General features: G+C 38.5%; 1 protein-coding gene across 1 annotated transcript; it reads left to right on the top strand.

Moving 5' to 3' along the window:
- The first annotated feature begins 5,640 nt into the window (after positions 1 to 5,640).
- On the top strand, positions 5,641 to 11,908 carry FGF3 (fibroblast growth factor 3). Its single transcript, XM_054027977.1, has 3 exons — positions 5,641 to 5,954; positions 8,772 to 8,875; positions 11,009 to 11,908. The coding sequence occupies exons 1-3, from the start codon at positions 5,687 to 5,689 to the stop codon at positions 11,375 to 11,377; spliced, it is 741 nt and encodes a 246-aa protein (XP_053883952.1). The 5' UTR covers positions 5,641 to 5,686; the 3' UTR covers positions 11,378 to 11,908.
- Positions 11,909 to 23,388: the final 11,480 nt, after the last annotated feature.

Raw genomic sequence — 23,388 nt, 5'->3', positions numbered from 1 at the left:
CATTTTTTCTCCAGTATATTTTTAAATATGAAACTTGCTCAACCTTTCCCTGGTCACCCCTTCTTGCCTCCCCTCACGTCTTACCTCCCAACATAGCTGACACTTCCTCAGGATACAGAACCTATTTTACATCTTGCACAAGGGCCACTTTATCACAGTCTAAATCACAATGTATACCATCTGATCTCATGGAGTATGAGATGATCTGATCATATCCATGTAGCTGAGGGGAGGATTGATCTTGTTCCCTTCAAATTATACAGTTCTCTAAAATGTGCAGGATCTAGTGAAATCATAACAAATCTCTGATTGTAAAAGGAATAAGGACCAAATTCTGAAAACAGTGGGAAATTAGCTAGAATTAAATTGCAGGATTAGTCACATATGACAAGCATCCAACAACTATAGGCCAGACACTAATATTAGTCACATTATACATCAGTATAAATCCAGAGTAACACTGTGGGCCAGAAGCTCTCATCTTCTTAAATGTCTATGGGAACTGATCATTTTTGAAAATCTGTCCCCAAGTCTTCAATGTATTGGATTTCTTTTGTTCTACTCTTCTAATTTTTTCCCTCTCTCTCTCTTTCCAACCACATGTACACAGTCTTTTCCTTTCACAAAACTATTTTCATTACTCTACTTTGCAATAGTGTATTGCTCTATATATTTCTGTTAAAGATTCATTTGGATCTATGAGAGATATACTTCAATACTAAACCACATGACATGACCACATGGCAGACAAACAGACATGGGGACTATGTGATATTATTACCATGGCTTTTTGTGTACTTGTATGTTTTTGCTCCCCCTTTTCTTTCATTTGTTCCTTTCTTCCACAGCGAATAAGCAATAACACTGAAAAAGAAAGTTGTTTTAAAAGTTAGCTTAGCATCTCTGAATTTTTTGCTTTGAATCTGTTAACACAATAAGAGGTTGTTTTCTTCCTATTCTTATAATGTTTTTAGTAACAATATAGGGCCTGATCCAAAGCCCTATGAAGTCAATGGAAAGATTCACACTGAATTCAATGTTCTTTGAATCAGGCCCATAAAGAATCATTTAATCCTGCAATGCTTACCCAGGCAAACGCCTGCATTTTTAACACAAATTTTCCTCAGTAAGGAGCTCAAGAACTAGCTTCTTAATAACATTAACAAAATTGTAAAGAATAACAATTATCTAAAATGTATGTAACATATGAGTTTATGGAGATAAATGATATGAGTAAACCATGTAAGTCTTATATAACTAAATGTTCTGGCTTGCTTTATTACATTTGAGTTGTAAAATAGCTAGGTAGCTAAGACACTAGCTATAGTATTGACTGTATTTTCCTTAATTTAAAGAGCTTGCATTATGTGAAGGCTTTTTATTGTTTGTTTATAAATAAAAAGTCTAAAATAGCTACAAAGCTGAAAACCATTTTAGATGAGAAAACAAAAGAGAGAGAAATGTTTATACATGTCTTCTATTTATTTAATTTTTCCACTAAAGAAATCTTATTATCTATGTTCATTCAGTGCATGATAAACTAAATCTTATTTTATCCACCTGAAAATGTATACTAAACTCATATGCAACTGTATGTCCAGCACCTCATATGTAACTGTATTTAAAATATAACCATGAAACAATATACAATTTAATAAACAATATTACCTATGTGTATGGAACAAAGTAATGTGATGCTGTTTTGTTTGGAAAGTCATTTAAGCAAAGTTATACAGATCACAAGGTGCAGAATTGCCCCACTAGGGAAACCACAAAGAAACTAAACCTAGTTGAATAAAATCAAATAGAATTGTATAAGGTCTATACAACAACCACCACCGGCAGGTGTGATCTAACTGGATCTTAGAGGAGAATTATATACAGAGTGAGATTATTAACTGAGTTGCAAACACCTAATAATTACTTTGAATATGTTTTCTTTGAGACCTTCCCACGGTCCATGTTTGAACTAGTAATGGATTTTTAATTGGGGGAGGGAGGCAATTTTTCTACTGGGGGCTCTGCCTACCACCTAGGTATTTATTGCTCTACAAATTGTAACTTCCTTCTTGCATTCGACTAACAGCTTCAGTTGTAAATCATTGACTTATGTTAAAAGAAACATAGTGTGTACCCTATGCAGATCATTGTGCTTGGAGTAGATGAATCAGACCAGTAGTGGAACCAAATTGTAGATCACTCAGTATTAAAACAGCATCATTGCATCACTGCAAAATGGGTGTTTGTAAAATTTATTACCATCTAACAATTTCAGAACTGATTTATTTGCTTTCAGATTTAATAGTTATGTTTATATATTATTTAAAAAGAATTAATAATATAAGGCAGTGTTAGTCATAATACATCACATATCTATATACGTACATATAGTTATATATGTACATATATATATATATATAGTTCAGTAATTCTTCTATGGTAGTGAATTGGAAATATATATCAGAAATTCTGTTATTAAATTGAAGTACACTACTACTAACAATCTGCCTCAAACACTTTACATAGTGACTTGGTAGGAGAAATATTATCTGAATGACATTTAAATGTAAGAACATTTAGAAATATTTCTCTAACAAGATCAAGCATAAAAAATAACCGACACTTAATGTGTTCCACTTAAAATTACACATTTCAAGTGAATTATTAGCTCATTACAGGTTGTAATTCTAATGTAGTTGCACGCTGTCTCTAGCCTATTCTCCCCCTCCACATTAAGTAACAGACTCAAACTGCTTTCTGATTATTACTTTGGGGCTACAAGGAGCTTTGGGGCATAATTAAAAATATTTCCAGAAAGAATCTGTAGACCACATCTGACGTCCCACCCTCTGTTAGAATTAGACCACATCAAAGGGACCTTTTTTGTTTTAAAAAATGGTCACCAGACAACTTACAATATACAAGAGTGGGCTTATGTTTTATTGTATAGATGTCTGACTAGAGCAAAACGACTTAAGGTTGCTTGCTATTCAATGTTGCACCAAGTGAGACAAGGTAGCTATAGCCCTTTGATATTTCACTGGAGGTCGTATTCATTTCATTTGAAAGGGAACCATTAATGACAGACCTATAAGTGTTCTCTTCCCTAATAAGTAGAATACACATCGTTTGGGAAGCATGTCTGTGTTAGATGCCCAAGGCGGAAAGATTTGTAGATGATGGTGCTAATTATAAAAATGGTAACCATAATGTGATCAAGATGGAAGCAATTTGAGCAAAAGTCATTAACGTGTTACTCTTCCACCCACTAGTCTTTTGCTTTACTATTGTAGGAGGGAAGTATCTTGTGGGATTTTTTTCCAGAGTACTAATGAAAAACTCCCTAAAAATCTAAAAAACTGTACATTTTCAATTTCACATCTTTATGGGAATCCAACAATGGTAGACATCACCCTGAGTTTAGCTATGAAGAGACTTACCTAATATTTCTAAATAATCATTATATTTTTGCCCTTCTATATCTATCTGTTGATATATCTTCAAACTATTTTCCTCGTCATCTTAGTACCTAGGTGCTATTTTGTGCAGTAATTTGTGGGTGATAAAGGATTCATAAAACTCAATGTACTATTCTCCTTCAGAGAAAACGTGTTTCAGGGAGGACTTCTGTTTCAGTGTTACCTGAAGGATTTGGCCGTTACGTAATGATCTTATTTTACTGCTTTGTGTGTTTATAGATTCATATTTTTCATTAGCTATTATATTTTAATCACGTTTTTACTAAATAGACTGTACCTACATAATTGCATGTATGTGGCATTGCAAAAACAAACAAACAAAAAAAAACACTAAAGAATTAATTGTACAAACATGTATCAGTTCTCAATCAAACTCTCCTTGTGAGGTTGGGACATAACTTGTCGAAAAAAGACGGAGGATGGTACTGGTGGGGAGGGGTGCTTGTTCGTTCTTTATGTATTTCCCTGTATTCCAGACAACTAAAGGATGAAAAGCCTTTTAGGGTTGGAGGGCTACTAGGTTTTAAGTATATCTAAAAGAGAATAGCTTTCTAGATCACTTTGTCCGCCTGCCATTCCTTGTAGAAAAGGATCGTTTCCCTTTGATTTTTCCTTCCAGTAAAAGCTTATTTTCTTCTATAGTGCTTTAAAGTGTAAGAAACTTTTCTTTTCCTCCGTAGGAAAGCCTTATTTTATATATATTCTTGTAACCGACCGTGAATAAAAAATCATATTGGTCAAGGTCAAATGGTCGAATTTTGACATGACTCCATTCAAAGACGCATTTGTGTGGCCTTCAGTCACATGAATACTAATTCTTTCTCAAACACTTCCAGGAAACTTTTAATTATTGACTGTTTCATATGAAAATCTAATAGACGAGCATCTTTTGAGTAGTACACCTGGACAGCATAATTTTTTTTATAGAAGTTGGATAACCTTTTGCGTTCCATTTTTCTTTATAGGTAACTCCACTAGAAGAGAAAAAAAGCTGATAAAGACGTGTGAAGCTGCATACCAGCAATTGCAGACCTAACTGTTATGCCTGATGTAATTTACCAGACAACAACAAATAATAAGTTAAGGAAAAAAGATTAAAACCAATGTCTTGCAAATATATGCACGAATATATATACTTTCTCTGTAACTGGGCGCACTTTGCATTAGTTAATTTAGAAATTCGTCAGTCTTAAAAGACCCATACAAATATTGCATATTAGCAACCGTGAATTGATTGATTTACTAATAACTGTTTTCTTTCAGAGTTCAGGACAAAGGGAAGAAAGAAGTTTAAGTCACTAAAGACTGACAGTGAAATCCTTTAATGCGTATTTTCCTTTTAGCCACCGGAGCAGCCAGTGTCTGAACCCCTTTTATTATGCTCCCTTTTTTAAATGTGCATTTGTAAAAGCTGCTTCCCCGAGTTGTTTTATCTGGACATCAGTCATCCCAGTTGTCATGTGTTGTGATTTGCGATAGGGAGTAGCCAGGGAGAAGTGACAGACCCCAGGGATGAGCTCCTCACCGTATAATTTTCAGATGCATAATTGTTCTATTTTGGATCTTTCAAAGCAGGGGAAACCAAGGCAGAAACAGCTCTCTGGCCCTCAGCTGGGTTGCTGCTGCTGCCTCCCCCCTCTCTCTGTGATGCGGTTATCCGCAAGAAGCCATCGTGTGTGTGTCTCTTTCTGTGTGTGTGATGCTGTGTAATTTTATCCAGGCTGCACTCTGGGAGTTCACACAAGACTGATACCTTTGCCTCCCTGCTTTGTATCAATTGGTCGCAGATCAGGCTATTGTTGCAGGAAGCTTCTTTCATTTCTATGCTCCGTCGATCAACGAATTTTCCCCACAGTCTCTTCCTGAAATTCAGTGGGTCTCTCTCTCTTTCTCTCTCTCTCTCATGCGTGCAGTCTGTCTAACTGGAGACCCAAGGAGAACTCTGATCACTGCAGCTCCATCTAATCCAAACAGCTGGGACGCCTCGGTGGCCTCTGCCCGTGTCTATTGATTTTAGTAGCTCTAAGACAGATACAAGGGACAGATCGAGGCAGATAAAAACTTGCCAATGCTTCACGATTTGAATCAGTGTGTGCTTTGCAACTTTGGAGGGCTGCTAGCAAGACTTCTTTAATGGGACCCCTGGTGTCTTCTGCGCCAAGCCTTGATCTCCCCAGCAGACTAAGGGCTGCGGCCATCATGCCACAATGGTTATAATTTGGATCTTGCTGCTGAGTTTGTTGCAGGAATCTTGGTCCCAAGGGCTGGCTGCGGAGGTGCCCGAGGTACCTTATTGTGCTAAAGGCCAGACGTGTGACCCAAGGCTGCGCAGAGATGCTGGGGGGCGCGGCGGAGTCTATGAGCATCTCGGGGGAGCACCCAGGCGCAGGAAGCTCTACTGTGCCACTAAGTATCACCTCCAGATCCACTCCAATGGGAAAATCAACGGCAGCCTGGAGAAAAACAGCGTCTTCAGTAAGTACTGTGCATGCCTCTCCCCTACCCATTTCCTCCTCTATTAGCTTTGTAGGGTGGCTTTCAATTACTATTCGCTCTGACCCGTTGAATTGTCCTTCAGGTCTAACCTTAGAAACCAAGGCGATTAACGAGCCTGGGGCTGTTTAGATTGAAGTGACAGTGAAACAGACACACTGGGCGCCAGATTCTGACACCCTTGCTCTGAACAGCGTCTTACTCTCGGAATAGTCCTAATTGAGTTCAATAGGATTGCTTGAGGAATAAGGTGCTACCCAAGGGGTAATAGGGTGGCAGAAGCTGCTCCTTTATTATTAGGATTTTTTTTCCAGATTCAAATTCAGCAAGATTTTGTCCTGATCTGCTTGCAAAGCTGGAATTACTTTGCAGCACACATTTGTCCCTCCCAGATAACACTCGCAGAAACAACCAGTTCCGAAGTTGCTAATAACCGTAAGAGTAATACACTTCCTCAGTCCAAGAGTTCCTCAGTTTGGATTTTGTTTGATCTTTAATGCTACCAGACAAAGCCCATCTCTCTCCTTCCCCCTGCCCTTTTCACGCAGCGTATTCTCCAAACTTCTCTGCCCACACGCAAGGCACAGATGGGAGAAATACAGATGTGGACCCGACCCAGTGAAGTCAATGGCAGAATTATGGCTGAGATCAATGGGAATAGGATCTGGTCCTCGTTTTGCTCCAGAATCGGCGCACTTAATGACTAGTTAATTTTAAACCAGCTTCCAGAATTACACCCACACCCACCCACTCACGGAATTGCTCAGTGGCTTGTGCAGAAAGCGAATGAGACAAAGGGAAAGAAATGTACCTCCACCCCCGACTTCCAAGAAGTCAAAACAAAATTGTTTTTCTAAATTGCCTTTGATCTGGTGATAGGAGGGGGCCTATCTCTGTGTGTGTGTGGGGGGGGGTAAATCTGTTCTCTTGCCCCAGATTCTCCATGTTCTGAACAAGCAGCTCAGGTCTAAGATGGAGCAACTTGTGTCCCAAGCCCCCTTTGATTTGTACACCTTCTTTACCACTCCGCCACACCCCCCAGGCTGAGTCCCTCTGGTTATAGCATTAGCGTAGGAAGCAGAAGGGGGATAAACCAGTGTCGAGACAACCGCTAACTGCACTCAACTGTCACTTTGTTTAACCATCTTTGCTACAGTTGCAGGCATCTCTCCTCACATTTCCTTTCAAAGCTCCCTCACAGCTCCCTGTCACCAAGCTAGGACCAGTGCTAATTCCTGAGGAGTCTTTAGACCGTCCAATGGCTTTCTTCACTCTCAAACTGGATTTCAGATTAGTTCTCCCCCTCAGGCTGCGTGTTGCCTCCCCGCCCCCAAGCTTCTTGCTTGTCTCCTCCTAGGGGGATGTGAGGTGGTACAGACTAAATGACTTTTACCCCCTTGGAAATGTGCTGGAAATCAGCAGCAATTAAGATGAAACGGGATATGTCAAGAGCAAAGGGCTGTGAGTGAGAGAGTGAAGGAAAGATCGGGATTTTCAAATACTTTTGTTAACAGGCCAGTGGAGATATTGCAGCCGGTATGTGGACTCGGTGTCTCATGAAGATGCTTTGGGGAGGAAACAGCTTTCTTCTCACAGCGGAACCTAAAATCCCCAGAGATCCGGGACTTTCCTTTCTTCCCACTCCCCAGGATAGGAAGTATAGCATCCCACGTTGGGTGTCTGGAGCCCAGGATGCTCCGGGGAAACCTACGCCCTTGCTCTGGTTAGCGCACAGAGATAGGGAGACTCCAAGATCTGGCTCAAGTGCACAGAGGAAAACCACTATTTCCTAGAGAAAACCCCTCTCGTTATCAAAGACTTTTAGGAGACATTCTTCCGAGTTCAGTCAATGGCAAAACGACGGGTGATTCAAAACAGCTGTACGTACAGTCATTATCCTAATTTGTCGAGATTGAGGTCAGACCAAAAATTAAACTCGGCAAAATAGGAAGGCTTAGCACAGTGTGTTTTCTAATTGTCAAAAGACACTTCTGGGGTTACATCCGGCTTCTATATCGTAACAGAGAGTACAGAGCTTTGAAACCAGAATGGCTCAACTGGGAGCTTCCAAAAGCAAGATATAAATTTGCACATGTATCACAACAACTCCTACTACAGCATCTTCCCTTACACGAGATCTATGATAGTTTGCATTTAGCATCCTTTGGCGAGATGTAAACCCTTTGGGAGGCTGTCTGGGCTTCTTTCCCCCCTTACTCTTGTCTAGTGCATTAGACACGATCTTCTAAGGGCTGAAATATCTCCTCCCTTACTGTCATACTGTCCTTTTTTCAAGCTCTACATCAACTTTCTAAATGACAAGTTCCTTTCATGATTATATACATGGCTCTAAGATGCAGCCGTCTTACTCCATTTTACTCTCTGGAGACTCAAGAAAGAGCATTGTCCTGAAGTGGGTAGCTTTGTGACTGGTTTCAATAAGTCAAGCGCTCTGGTGTCCCTCAGAAAAGCATTAAAGGGGATTTAAACTTTTTTTTATATATACATATAGGATTAGGTGAACCTGTAGTTCAGTGTCAGATCTTTCCTTTTTAAAATAGTTAAATCTCAATCAAACAAGTAGGGATTTACTGTCAGTTTCCAACAATTCCCATCTCATTAAGTTTTTTTCCTGTATTGTCTAATTATGTTAGTCTTTTTTATGTACATGACTGCGGTATGACTTCTTGAGTGTATAAATTATAAGATTGAACTCATATTCTGGAGGTAAGTAGCTATTCAGATGTATTTCAGAAAATTACATATGAAGGGGAAAACCCATCTCTCCTCTGTTTCTAGGTATTCTAGAGATAACTGCAGTTGATGTTGGAGTCGTTGCCATCAAAGGGTTGTTCTCTGGCAGCTACCTGGCCATGAACAAAAGGGGCAGACTTTATGCTTCAGTAAGTTTTATTGTAAGATCTTAACTATTGTATTGAAATGGAAGCATGTTCTATTTGGGTGTCAGTAATTTTCATGGGGAGGGGGAGCACTATTATCTTGAGTGCACCAGGTTTATCTGCTATGAATAAATGCTTATAGAAAAAAGATTAAATGCTGTAGCAGAAAGGTGTTCTCAAAGTGCTAAGTATTCTAACTTTTCTTGTTACCCGTACAGCCAAAGAGACAAAAATAATTTATTTGGCAAAGGCTAAGATTCTCTTGACAAGATTTTGGGTTATACAAAATTAAGCATGAAAAATACACCAGAAACAAGCCTCTGAAATATGATATTAATATCAATATCTTTTCACAATGGCCCAAATTAATAGATGAAATGTATCTTTGACACCAGAAGTAGGTGTAAATGTCAGATGGAAGGGAGTCAATAACTAGAAAATCCTTCATTGATGTCAATGGGAGTTTCTCTTACAGAGTACAAAATTGGGCCTCAAGCAAATGTAAGAGAACTCAAGCTGGTGTCAGAAGACAGAGATAGAGCAGGAAAAGGAATTACAAAGAGTCATAAGAAGGTGTAAGTTATATGTTTCAGAGAACCATTCAGATTGAAGTGTACACACACCTCCTTAACCTCAAAATAGATACACCTCTACCCCGATATAACGCTGTCCTCGGGAGCCAAAAAATCTTACCGCGTTATAGGTGAAACTGCGTTATATCAAACTTGCTTTGATCCACCGGAGTGCGCAGCCCCGTCCCCCCAGAACACTGCTTTACCGCGTTATATCCAAATTCGTATTATATCGGGTCACCTTATATCAGGGTAGAGGTGTATTAAGGAAGTTTAAAGGCAACTGTTACTTAGGACTTAGTTCATTGTAATAGTCCACAGGTGTATTGCATCTACCTATTAATATGTAGTTCATCATCAAGATACATAGTTTTGTCTCTTTAATAGTTTCAAAATGTCCATAGTAGATAAGCACCCAGGAAATTAGAATTATATTTTCAGTGCACAGACATATGGTTATAGGTCCAGAAATGCAAGCAAACTAATACTTTCATCTTGGCTGGACAAATTGTAATGATATGCAGCGTGGGGCATGGGTCACTTGCTGGAGGATTCTCTGCACCTTGAGGTCTTTAAATCACGATTTGAGGACTTCAGTAACTCAGACATAGGTTAGAGGTTTGTTACAGGAGTGGGTGGGTGAGATTCTGTGGCCTGCGTTGTGCAGGAGGTCAGAGTAGATGATCATAATGGTCCCTTCTGACCTTAAAGTCTATGAGTCTATATGCCTGAGTATTTATACACCATTTTCCATCTTCAAAGTGATTTTCATGCATTAATTAATAAATTCTCATAATTCTTTGAAACAAATGTTTTGTCCCCATTTTCCAGATGGGGAAATTGAACTCAAGGGATTAGGCAATTTGCCCAAATCCCTAGTGAGTTAGTGACAATGCTGAGATTAGAATTCAGAAGGTCTGTGTTCCCAGTTCCATGTTCAAACTTGGAACACAGACCTTCTGAACCTCTACAGCATTCTTCTTATTATTATTATTAATTTGTATTGCGGTAGCACCTTGAAGTCACCAACCAAGTATTAGGGTCCCACGGTGATGGATGTCATACACTCACGCACATAACAAATAGAGCACATGATCCAAGTATAAGAAAAGAGACAATAGGTGGATACAACAAACAGATCTAGGGGAGCGCAAGGTAATAGCGAAGTAGTTATCTTTAGTGATAAATCAATAAAGATCATCTACGAGGAAAAAATCCATAGATATACACATATAGCAATTTAAAAAGTAATATAGTTCGAATTATTGTCCTTTTCTATTTCAGGTTAGTTTGTGAATGTTTGTTCACATATTAGTTTGTGAATTGCTAGATATTCTGATACTGTGGGACCTTGTTAATAGAGCGATGCTGTTATTCTGTTCTGAATCCCTCTTATACCATCCTTCTCTCATTCTAATCTCAGGTTTCCTCTTCTATATGCTGCAGTCCTTTGTTTAATAACCGGCTGACCCCTCTGTAAGTCCTGTTCCTGCACTGGTGAGGGTGCTGAACTATTATTTGTGCTGCCTTTCTGGAGCTGATGGTTGTTGTGTTTGCTTTACAGGAAACTTACAATGCAGAATGTGAGTTCGTGGAAAGGATCCATGAGTTGGGCTATAACACTTACGCATCTCGCCTATACCGGACAGTGCCCAATGGAGCCAATACCAAACGCAAAGCCAGTGCTGAGAGACTCTGGTATGTCTCCATCAATGGGAAAGGCCGACCCAGAAGGGGCTTTAAAACCCGCAGGACACAGAAATCCTCTCTCTTTCTGCCCAGGGTACTGGATAACAAAGATCATGAAATGGTCCGTCTATTTCACACAAATGTTAAATACAGAGAGAGTCTACTGAAGCCTCTGAGTAAGAATAAAAGAAGAAGAAGGAGAGGACACCAATGGGTTCCTTGGGGGGATTGGGGTGGGGACTGAAAGCAAAGAAGAGTGTTCGAAGTGCAACTAGAAAACAGACAGCTGTGACTGCATGACATATCAGCAGGGACATTCTTGATACAATGTATATATAATTGGATGTCACATCAAACCTATTTACTTTTAGATATTTTAGAATTATTGCCTGTGCTAAAAACAAGTAACATAAATCGAGGCACATTCAAATGTAAATTAGATGGATGTAATAATTTTGTCAATGGCCTTTAATATTTTTCTTTTCCTTAATTTAATTTTTTTCTAACTTACTTTAGAATGTTCTCCCAATGGGGTATTCCCCCAGTGAACCATTCTCTCCTATGAACATTTTACACTTGTTACCTGTTTCTTGAAAGAAAGCATAGCACTTTTATAATCCTTTCAGTGGTTTCCCAGTACAGGACTACATTCAAGTTACAATGGAGTACAAAAATCTTAGAACTGGTTTATTTTGTAAGTTACATGTATTTATTTTTTACTTTTGTTTTGACAAAGTCAGTATCATTCATTTTCTCTCCCCTGAAATTAACTTAACCTGAAATTGTAAGGTTACTTTGAATTTAAATATTTCAACAGTGCTACACATTGTTATAGTGTTCTAGAATTTGTTTAATTAAAACATGAGGTCATCTGATCTTGTTATTTAATAGTTTTCTATGAAGCCTGATAAAGAATATAAGCTTTACTAATATAAAGTGTTGGAAGACCATATAAACCAGTTTTTTATACATTGAATCTTATTCATTGCTTTAAGACTAGAATATGATGTTAAAGTTGAGTCCAAATTTCCATTAGAAACCTCTCTCATCAGGAAATGGGAACTCAGGGTCTGCTACTGCTATCCCAAACTCCTACTGAAGTCAGTAACTTGACTGGGAGTTGTACCTTGGGAAAATTAGCCTTCAGGAGAGGACCCTTGATCAAACATTTTCTTTAGGTTATTTTCTACATAAAATTCTTAGTTCTGGGAATTAACATATTTTAATCAGTACAGAAAAAAATCAGTTTGGCTATGCAAAAAGAGATTTAAGATGGCTTTTCTATTATTACTATTATTTTTTAAAAATGCTTGTATTTTGAATAGAGAGGGATCCAAGATGCAAAGTTCAAATCCAGATCTGGATCAGTTATCTTTGGTTCAATCCCTTATAGAAATAGGGTCAGTTGCGATTTCTGATTTGAATCCGGAAGTGAACTTTTGCAAAGTTAGTGTGTTTGTGTCATGTTTTATTCTGAATTTATATCTAGTTTTGAAAAGTGGAACTTAGCATTCAGGTAATATTATCATATTGATAGAGCAATATTCTGATTTAGAAGTGTCTGGTATGCATGGACAGTAATCTTATCAATCAGTATGTTGAAATTATGTTAGCATGGGAGTCAAGGTGATCCGCACCTTGGCAAATCAAGCCCACATACAGCACAGCTGAGTGCAAAAGAGACTGCAATGGATTCAGTACAGCCAGTAAAATGGATTCAGGCATTGTCTTCTTTGAAAGTTGTTCAAACATGGGTTTAAACATTGTTCAAACATTGTTCAAACTTAGATCCTAAGCCTCTTCCCATTGAAGTGGATGAGTTTTGATTTCATTGAGAGTTGTGGATACTCTGAAGGTTTGGCCCATTAATATCAGAGACACCAAAGCATTTATTTAACAAATTGGACTGTTCAGTAAATAGATATTAATAGATTAATCATTATTAATTAATTTTATTATATACTAAATAGGTACTAACTCAGTTCTAAATCATATTGCCACAAAGCACAGAGGTCCTATTTTGGTCTATCCATTTAATAAGACATTTAAGGACAATTAATGCAAAACTGCCATTGTCATCAATAAGAGATTTTCATGAGGGAGGGTGGGTATTTGGCCCATAAATTGAGCACAGAGTATGTTCTCAATCCAACCTCCATACCTATATATGTGAGCTCATAATGGCATCTTTGTAAGCTTTCATTTCCTTGTCCCATTTCTTCTCCACTTGTCTGCACCCCCACTTTATTATACTCACAAAGAAGAAAAGCTATATCTGAATAAGAAAGATGGCCAATCAAAACCTCATTTGATCTCTGGGCTTCCATTATATCAAAAACATTTCAAAAACACATACACATTTAAAATGATGCATCTTATAACATAGGGAATACAGGAGCTGGTTAAAAAATGATGAAAATTTGTGAATTGTTTTTCAACCCCTTTTAAAAATAAGGGGGTGTTTTCTTTACAAGCATTGAAGAATACAGACATCAGGCCATATCATGTCCTCCTGCATAAAGAGCAACCAAAAGACCCAAGTTAAGCAGAAAATGTATTGGTATTGAGACTGCGGAGTTCCTTCATTGTGTTCCTCACTGGCGGAGAACCCTGTGGAGGGACAGAGGACATAGTCTTCCAACTCCATGAAGGGCCCAAAGAGCCACAGGAAAATGTTACAGATTTCAAGGCATCTTTGGAGGGTTGGCTGCATGTGTAGAAGGCCAGACCTTCCCTTGTCTCCTAGACTCTGACGGCAACATGACTTCCTTAGATGCTATGTTGGCCTTGAAATGTTACCTATACCTCAGCCACAAAGTGCCCCAGCAAGGCATTGAGTGGGAACACACAGGAATTAGTGATGAGAAGACAAGAAGTTTGTCTGGGCAGACAAGAGGTGGAACATGAGCAGCTTTCACAGCCCTGAGACTCTTGAACATCAGGAGTGATGTGAAGGAAAGGAAAAGTTGTGCTAAATTAGAAAAGGATTGTGAGGGAGAGGCAGTGCTTAATTTGTAATGAAAGAGGTGCTAGGGCTCAAGAAATTTTTTTACGTTCATAACTGAGGCAGCAAGCCCCGAGGTGCCAGGGCTATGAACTGCCAAGCTTAGGGGTGCCAACGCTCAGCCCCAGCAAGCCCTGGCACAAACTAAGCACTGGGGAGGGGTATGGTGTGGTTGTGGCTTGGCTTGCTTGAGGCTGCCATGTGGAGTAAGGTAAGAAGGTAGTTGGATAGTGAGGAAGGATGGAGATTGCTCCTCTCTGCTGCACTTAGCAGATAATAAAGACTGATAATCAGGCTCACAAAGTGAAACACAATTGGAAATGTTCATTTTGGAGTAATATACATGTTATGGTGGGGAAAATATGGTGAGAAGAACATTTTCTGACCTATGAAATGATACTAGCTAGATTTTTTTTTTAAACACATATTACAGAAATTTAAGAATTTTAATTGCAAAAAGCAATTCTTACTTTAATTTGATGTGGCTATATCTATTTGGGGCCAAATTTTACTCTTAATTACATGTGTGCAATGCTCAGTTAAGTCAGAGGGCAGAATACACATTTAAAGAATTCACCCTATTGCAGCTAATTGAATTGATACCATAAACTTCAGCATTTCAACCAAAATTTCTTTGTGTTATTACAGCCATCTAATTCCTGAGGGCAACAGGAGTCTTTCCATTATCTCCAATGGGACTGGATCATTCCTTGTGATAACAGCCCTGTAACAATGCTCTAGACTACCCAGGGTTCAGGGGACAACAGGGTTTTCATAAGCGGATGTAATAGGAAGTAAAGGAGGATACCAGAGTAAAATTGTTAATTTTCTTACAATAACAAAGCCCCTTGGCTTTTGGATATTGGGCCAGTGGAATTGCTACCAATTTCCACGTGTCACTGAGATCAGAACCTTGCCTATCACTTTGAGGATATTCTATACAAGACCATTCATTTCAGTGGGGCAAAGCAGAAAGACAAGCAGAGAGAATGAGATAACAGACCTACTAACTTCCTACAGAAACATGTACTCATGAAATTTTGTTGTGCCAAAAGAATGTGAGCATAAAAAAACTGAATAGCTTCAGTAAGGGTGCAATTTCTTCTTTAATGCCACGTATCTACTTCCTTTTCTATTATGAAAGCTTTCTGTATTTTCACTGGTAAAATGCTTTCCATATAGAAAAAAAGTATTGAACCAAGGCTTTTTTTTTTAAAGCTATTTTAAATAGGCCTTTGAAGCTTTCAGCACAGCTCAAGTTCAGATGTCTCCTGTTTCCTTTCGGAAGGTTTGAAGGATTTGGGAAGGTGAACAAGCAGATCTATAATTAAAGAACAGTTGATGGTAACCGTCCCTCTTTGTTAGCATTCTCAGGCCACCTCCAAATTTAGACAGTTAAAGAAAACTCTGTCCCATTTTAGTTTTGCAATAGTTTAGATGCCACTGTTGCATAGCAGAAGAGGAGCCTTTCTGAAACCCAGAGAATATCCCCTTTCTGGATGCAGACCACAAAAAGAAATGCAATGATATTCATAATCTTCCCTTTATAAAAATACTGCAGTACTAATCCTAAACGCAGCACTATTACTGTTGTAATCTGTACTCTTTTGGACCAAGGGACAGTGGTTTATTTGTGAAATTCCTACAAATAGGGTGGGGGGGATTATGGGATAAGAATAAATCTTGATGCTGCATGTAGAGGTAAATAGTGAGCTCTAATATACTTTTCAAATCATATAAAACATATATAATTGGATGGAAAAAAATAAATGTCCTGGAGAGCAAGTTACTGATCATTTAGAGCAAGGAAAAAGATCATGTGTCTGTGAAAGAGTTAATTTCCCTAGTTTACCCCCTACAGATCAGTCACTGGTCAGAGAAAGGCAAATTAGAGGAGTGCCTAATATTTCAAATGGGAATAAACATGAATATAGGGAATAGTTTCTCTAAATCTATGTTTTAATGCTCAATTATTTAATGCAATTGTAAATGCAGAACACAGGCCAGCAACCCAGCTAAATCTCTTAATCTGAAATGAGGAGAGTGTAATTATGTGGTGCTGGATGAATTCAAAGAAACTTTGAGATAGACTGTTTTAAAAGAAGCAGTCACCAGAGAGATGAATGAGTCGCCCTGCCTTTCAATAGAGGACTCCGGAGAGCTGCATCTATAGTGCATACAAACTGGAACAGACCCCCCTCAAAGCATGGTGGCACTGGGATTGTATACCCCTCAGAAAATCTGATTGTAAAGGTCCTCACGTGGTGGCTCTTTCTTTAAAAAAGCCATGACCAGCCAGATGCCAGGCCAAAGCCCTGAACTATTGTCCTGCATTTTATTGCCATTAGCCCCCATGTTAAAAATCGATATTACAAAAATGTCAGTATCATGCAGTAAATGAGGGACAGGGATACAAACAGGAGAGGTATCATGTAGCCCCACTACCTCTATTCTCTTCCCTGCCAGAGAGGGATGCTAGCAATAGCATGCCAAAAGACTGAAAAACATAGCTAATCAGAGAAATTTTGACACATCCATATTCTGTTGGACTATGCAGTTCCAATAAAATTGAAATTTTTCCTCAAAATCAGGCTGATTTTGCCAGAATTTAATTTATGAAGAAAGCTAGGGGGAAGTTCTGGCAATGTCGATATGTCCTGCTTCAATTTGGAGTAAAATGTTTCAATTTTTTGTTTTGAAATGACTTTTTTTTGTTGAAAATTGCTTTTATTTTGCATTATATTATAATGCAATACAAAATTTTAAAAAGTCAGAATTGAAACAATTTTTTGAAATGAAATTGATCAAAAATCAACCCACAACAAACAAAAATTGGAATGTCTCTTGATGAAGCATTTCAAATTTTTCAGTTTTCATTACCATTCAAAATCTTGAAATTCTTCACAAAAGCTCCTCAAAACTCTACTGGAAAAATATTAGAACAGGTCAAAGCTCCACTTTCCCTTAGAGTTCCTGCTGGAAAATGGCAACCAAATATTACTTTCTGAAGTCAGATATGAGCTAGAAGGAAAGAATTCTGCTAGGGTCCTCTGAGATGGTTATGCTAGAATATAGGTGGTGTATATTACTCAGACAGTGCAGCACAGTGATAGTATGATGATGTATACATGGTTTACATTACTCAGACCATGGCATATAGCAAGCATGTGTTATTCAGACAATGGAAGCAAGCTGAAAATTATTCTTGAATTCTTAGACATTTCTTAATGGTAACGCAGTCCTAAAACTACAGCAGCAGAAACTGAGTTTATTTGTGTCCTGCAGTCTGTCTGCTTGGAGAGTCTGATAGCCATATTCAGTAGTACACATGTAGGCAGCAAAGGAAATCCTCTGGATCAAATTAACCAATTCCTTCCCCCTCTAATGAAATGAATGAAAAGCATGTTGTGTTTCCATAGCTGTACAGTGAATGGCTTCAAAATAATTATTAGGGGAATATATTGGTACTAAGATCTTACAGGGAGGGACCAGCAAGGCAAAACAGGGTTCCCAGGAATTGATTAATTTCTTTATTCCCCAATGAGTCCTTAAACAAAGATAATTTCCACAGTGTTCCACAATTTAGAACAAGTGCCAGTTGTTCTAAACAGTGCCTTGGGGGCCAGATCCTGCTCCTCTAGTGGTCACAGGGAGTTTTCTCCATTGACATAAATGGGAAAGGATTGGGCCAAGTGTCAGATATTATTTTTGACTTATTATTTAAATCAGTTAGGGGTGCAAATTAGGTGTCTGAGAATGTAGTGCACATTCAAATAAACATGCACCACAAAGAAGCATCACATGGAAGCCCTTCAGTGATTACTACTTATAGGCCTGATCTCTTTCTACTTCCTTTTCCTACTCCCTCTGCTTATTTACAACCTTCCCTGCCCCTCATCAGTGCTGGTGCAAGAGCCTTCTCCCTTGTAGCTTTAGTCATCTTGAACAGACTTTCTCCCTCTAGCTGCCACATTACCTCTCCATGTGTTTTTAGAACTCCCCTAAAAATCAATCTTTTCTCCTTCACCTTTGTCTCTTATTTCTCTCCCTCAGCCCTTATTTTGCATTGATCTTTTTAATTGTGCTACTGAATCCTATAGAGAATGTCTAACATATATGAATTAAAAATAATTCATTGACTCTTTTGGAAGTGTCAGACCATATCTGTAGACTTGCTGCTAGAAACAGCAATCTGTTAACCATTAAAAATGTTAGGAATAAATTTCTATGGTAAAATTACAACTAATTTATTTTCCAACTCTCTCTGGTACCCAATGCACTATCCCTTATATTTACACATAAATCTGCCTCTTCAAAGATATTGCTTTGGAGAAAGTTTTTGGAAGATCTGAGACATGCTACAAAGGCTGCAGAATTTGGACCATATTATAACCTGTACTTCTCAAATATTTGCAGTTAGCTGGCCAGGAAAGTAACCTGCTTCTGTAGATGAAACTGAAACTCCTATGTGGTGGGCATTCTATTTACTGAAAAGTAAATAGAAGGACTATCCCACTCCGCTGTTGTAAGAGCCAAACACAAATACTACAGGGCTTCCCTCAGCTAAAGTAATAGTATAAGGTAGAGCTTGCTTCAGCCAAATCCAAAGTAAAGGTCTGAAATGTCACATACTGCAACCACATTTTTGATCCTCCTCCCACCTTATTCCCTGACTCAATCCCCCAGGTCCCTCCAGCACATTTCTCTTATAGTGTCAGGAGTGGGGTGGGGCGGAGGTTAATTAATCCCCACAGCTGTCCCAGCCATGCTACCCTGCAAATCCCTGCACTCAAGAAAAGCAGCTGTGATCTTTCCTCTAGCCACAAATTAACCTCTTCCTTGCTTACTTCCTTGCTAATTTCTGAATAGGGTCCAATGAAATTTGGATCTGAACTTCATCTCTCGGTAATGGATCAAACAAAACCCAAGATCCAAACATTTCTGAATGTGGAGGTTTGAAATCAAATCTAAATTTTTCCAAATTTCAGGATACTCAGTTTTGGTCCATTAGAGATACATTACCAGATGCAAGCTAGGAAATTGGATCTGAATTTAGATCTGAGGTTTTGGTTTAGAGCCATCTCTGTTTGTCAATATGAATGTGCTGCAACAATTAAATTACCTGAGCAGGAATTTGGTCAGAATACCAGGTTTAATTATCCCAAGTAGTCAGGACCATGGTTTCACATTTCATTCAAACCCAAGTGTTCTTTGGAAAGAGACAGGAGCCCACAGAGAAACAGTTTAGCATGGAGGCGAATACAATTCAGATTATTCTTTGAGTTCATTGACAGAGATTCCTGTCAGACAGAGACAGAGATTTGGATTGAGGTACAATCCAAAATTTTGTTAATATAGACTGACTAATGATACTTATTTTAAACACTAACACATTGTTGATACCAGACAAATTATTAAGGATAATAGAGCATCCTCAATAAGAAATACATGCCAGGATGCTTGTTAAATTTGCAGTGTCATTGTTTTGCCTGGGATAGTTACAATTAAACATTGAATGTAACTTTAGTCTCACCCAGCAAAAATGAGTGGTGAGAAAAATCTTGTCGGAACTGCACCATTTACACATCAATTTCACCGTTATTGCTCTGGAGGGGGCAAAAATCTGTCTACCACTGGCCCAAATGTAAGAAGTAAAAGAAGCTCTGCAGCATTATTATATAAATGTGAGGTTCCAGCTTTAAAGAGAAATTGGAAAGACGGAATAATCTTCATTTCAAAGTGAATTTTGGAGCAAATCTGGATTTTGTGAAGGAAAGAGGTAGCAAGGCAAAGGAAAATATCTTTTTGGACAAGTGATGAAGCATTGAAACAATTAGCAAATGAACTGTGGAAAGAGTTGCAGGATAACAGTGAAACCTTGTGCTTCTTTTCTAAACAGCACTGATAATAAAGCAGACTAAAACACATAATAGAAGGTAAATATGGAAAAAAGTGTAAAAAAACTTTGCAGGATAAAACATAAGAAAAATGTGTGAGTTGGAAATTTGACATGAATTTCAACATTTTATACCGCACAGAATTATTTGAGTTTTTTGGTATGGCACTGGCCCTTCACTTAAAATCCACAAAGAAAAAACAGAGTTTGGGGGAAAGAGATGTAACATACTAGCCAGTGATCAAGGTGATGGCTGGCACCAATCTTGTTAGTTCTAGATAGGCAAATAAACAAGCCCCTACTGCTCCATTAGCCATCAATAATTCTGGAGCTGATTACAAAATGTCAGTGGAAACATTTTCAATGAGAAACAGAAGTGCATTTTTGCAAATTTCCACACTCCCCTCTCCCCAGTCTCCATACATTATTTTCTGACGAGATCTAAATTAGTTCTATTTTTTTGTTTTTTACCCTTCCTCCAAGCCCTTCATCCATGTGCTCTTATGCTACATACCCCTCCACCCCCAAATCTCCCTCACTCTCCACTTTTCTTCTGCCACAACAGCCCCCTTGAATGATTAAGCGTGGAAAATCAAAATAGCTTCATGGACACACTTCATTCATTAGAGTCTCTGGCTTCTCCCAACCCCAGTCAAGGTGATAGTGTCAATTACAAACATGTTAATACTTCACTAGATCTGATTATGTCTGTAAAATTCTTTCCACTGCCTGGACAGTTCTGTTAGCTTCTGCAGTCTGTGGCAGCTGCACTTCCACTTCCCCTTCTTCCTTGGGGTCTGAGCTTCTCATAGCTGTCCTAGAGTAAATAGAAGCTGCAGCCCTATGTGGTTTGCAATGGGGGGCATTTTCTTGGGTTCTGTCCTCCATTCAGCTGAGATATAATCCAGGGTGAAGGAACTGATGAGCCCACATTCTCCTTTGCTCTGTGAGCTGTAAGGGACCTGTTGTATTTTCACTGAAGTAAGGAAGCAGTCAGTATAATTCCAATGAATTGTACATCTAAGGGTATATGCATGTTTAACATCCACCACTAAGTAATCACTTTTTGTGGATGACCTATAATATACTCAGACAACATAAGGAGTACAAATTGACTAATAAACTCTTTTTCCAGGACTCTGATGATCTCATGAATGATGCTGATGCACAAACAAGGAAGTAAACAAAGTATAAACTAAAGAGAGCCATTTTATTGTTATCTTCATTGAAAACCTAGGATGGAAATGATAGTTTCCCAATCCAGCAACGCTCAGAACCATATAAATTATCTAATCATAAGAACACAGGTTCAGATTTCCAATCCCACTGGATTTCAGAATGGTCTCTTCTAATGCCTATAAAGCAGTTCATCTGGCTGTGGTCACTCCTGAACTGGATACAGTACTATAATGGTGAAAGGTGGATTTTTCAAAGGAACCTGACTTTCAATGGGATTTAGGCACCTAACTCCCTTAGACTTCTTTGAAAATCCGAGCTGAAATGTACTAACTCATATCAAATTCCTGGAATTTGTGTGAGATGTGGTATCCAATTAATCCTGCTATTTTAGTAGAAAATATTTTAAGTATTAAGCAATGAGTGTTTCCCATTTATTATAGATCTATCATGATCATTTCATTGTTGTTGCTGTTTTAATTTTGGAAATGCATATGAAGTGCAAACTCAATCATCCAAATGTTACTGGGAAATTGATTAAGTCTGGATAATTAAGGTTTTGAATAACTGAGGGACTTTTCAATATAAGTAATAGATGTCAGGCAATATGACCCAGATTACAGGGAAGATGACTGAGGTTTGGATAATCAAGATTTTACTTAGTTTAATGTGTACATTTGGGGCAACCAACTCCTACAGGTCTGAAGGAGCAAAGAACATACACAAACTGCTGCATTACAGCATTGCTGTGACCTAGTCAAGAACTTCAAGGTCAACATTAGGAGAGTTCAGCTTTGCGGCTGGGGGTGGAATTGCACATGGGTTGTTAACATTTATTACAATGTTTGCAAGGGGACACCTGCTAATCGTCAGAAGATTCTGCAGCAACTTTGTGTGTTTTCCTAAGCTACAACTACAGGTTTTACCCAATTTCCAGAAATGCTTGTCAAGCTACTGCAACCTTTTTCACATCAACAGTACAAAGCTTTAAAGCAGAAGTATACATTTCAAAAATATTCAGAAGAGTCTCCAAAACTCTTCTCTTACCAATCTATTTATGCGTTTCCAAAAAGATGTGACTCTGGTTAAATGGTACTGCTGTCTTAGAAATACTCAACATAAAGGGCTAGATCCTCAGCTGGTATAAATTGGCATTGGTGCATTAACTTCAGTGGAACTATGATAAGTGACACTAGCTCAGATCTAACCAAGAGTCTACTCTGCATGAAAACAATCTCTATGAGCACTATAAAGCGACCATGAGCAAGGCTTACTCACATAAGTAAAGCCTGTAGGACCCATCCCTATATGTCTAAATATACAGCAGATTCCAATTAAACCCTTCCTTTGTTAACATTAAACCATATTTGAACATCAAGGTGATTCAAATCAGTTTTGTGCTGAAGTTTGCTGTGTGTTTCAGTTTGTTGTGCTGCAGTATTACTCCCCTACATCACCACTGTATTTTCAGCTAAGTGATTTTCTTTGCTTTGAGTAATAAAACACTGTCTGCTCTTCAAGACAAATATACAGCCCCTGAGTGAAGGCAAGGGTGTAATTCAAATCAATACTTCTGTTGACACTATAATCCTTAGGAGCACAACTGGAGCATTTCATGAACAGTAGCAGAGATTCTCCATTGATTTACTGCCTTGGTATTCAATCAAGAGCTGCGTTGTTAGCTGTAACATACCAAAAAACAAAACAAAAAAACACCCCATGACTTCTAATTGAGGAATTTAACTTGTTGCCTGTCTTGTAAAAAGAGATTTGTCATATATGTGATATGAGGCAGCTTTTAAGAATTCTCCCCTATTTTTATAGTGGAAGGGCTCCAGGCATGTAAGAAGGTCCTCCAGACTTTAAATGAGATGTACACCAAAGAGACTGTCACTTGTATGAGGCAGAAACTAAGATTAGGAGGTGGTGGGATTATAGTAATTGTATGTTCCCCTTCCTAATGGAGCATCTCTCTCTCTCCCTGTGTCCCAGTAGCTACTCCCAGTTTGAATGAATGCTGTACTTACCCTGGGGGGGAGAGAGGAACATGTTCTACCCTCAACTACATAAAACTCCTATTGACAATGTGGCCCTGGGCTTGTTTTTTGGAAGGCAAGTAACCTCTTCCAGTACTGCAATAGCATTCTACAACCAGAGTGCCTAACAGCAAGATAGATAC

Source organism: Malaclemys terrapin, chromosome 4 (genome assembly GCF_027887155.1).
Source record: "Malaclemys terrapin pileata isolate rMalTer1 chromosome 4, rMalTer1.hap1, whole genome shotgun sequence".
NCBI classification, from domain to species: Eukaryota; Metazoa; Chordata; order Testudines; family Emydidae; genus Malaclemys; species Malaclemys terrapin.
Note: the sequence above shows the minus strand (reverse complement) of the source record. Positions and strands in the feature narration are given on the sequence as shown.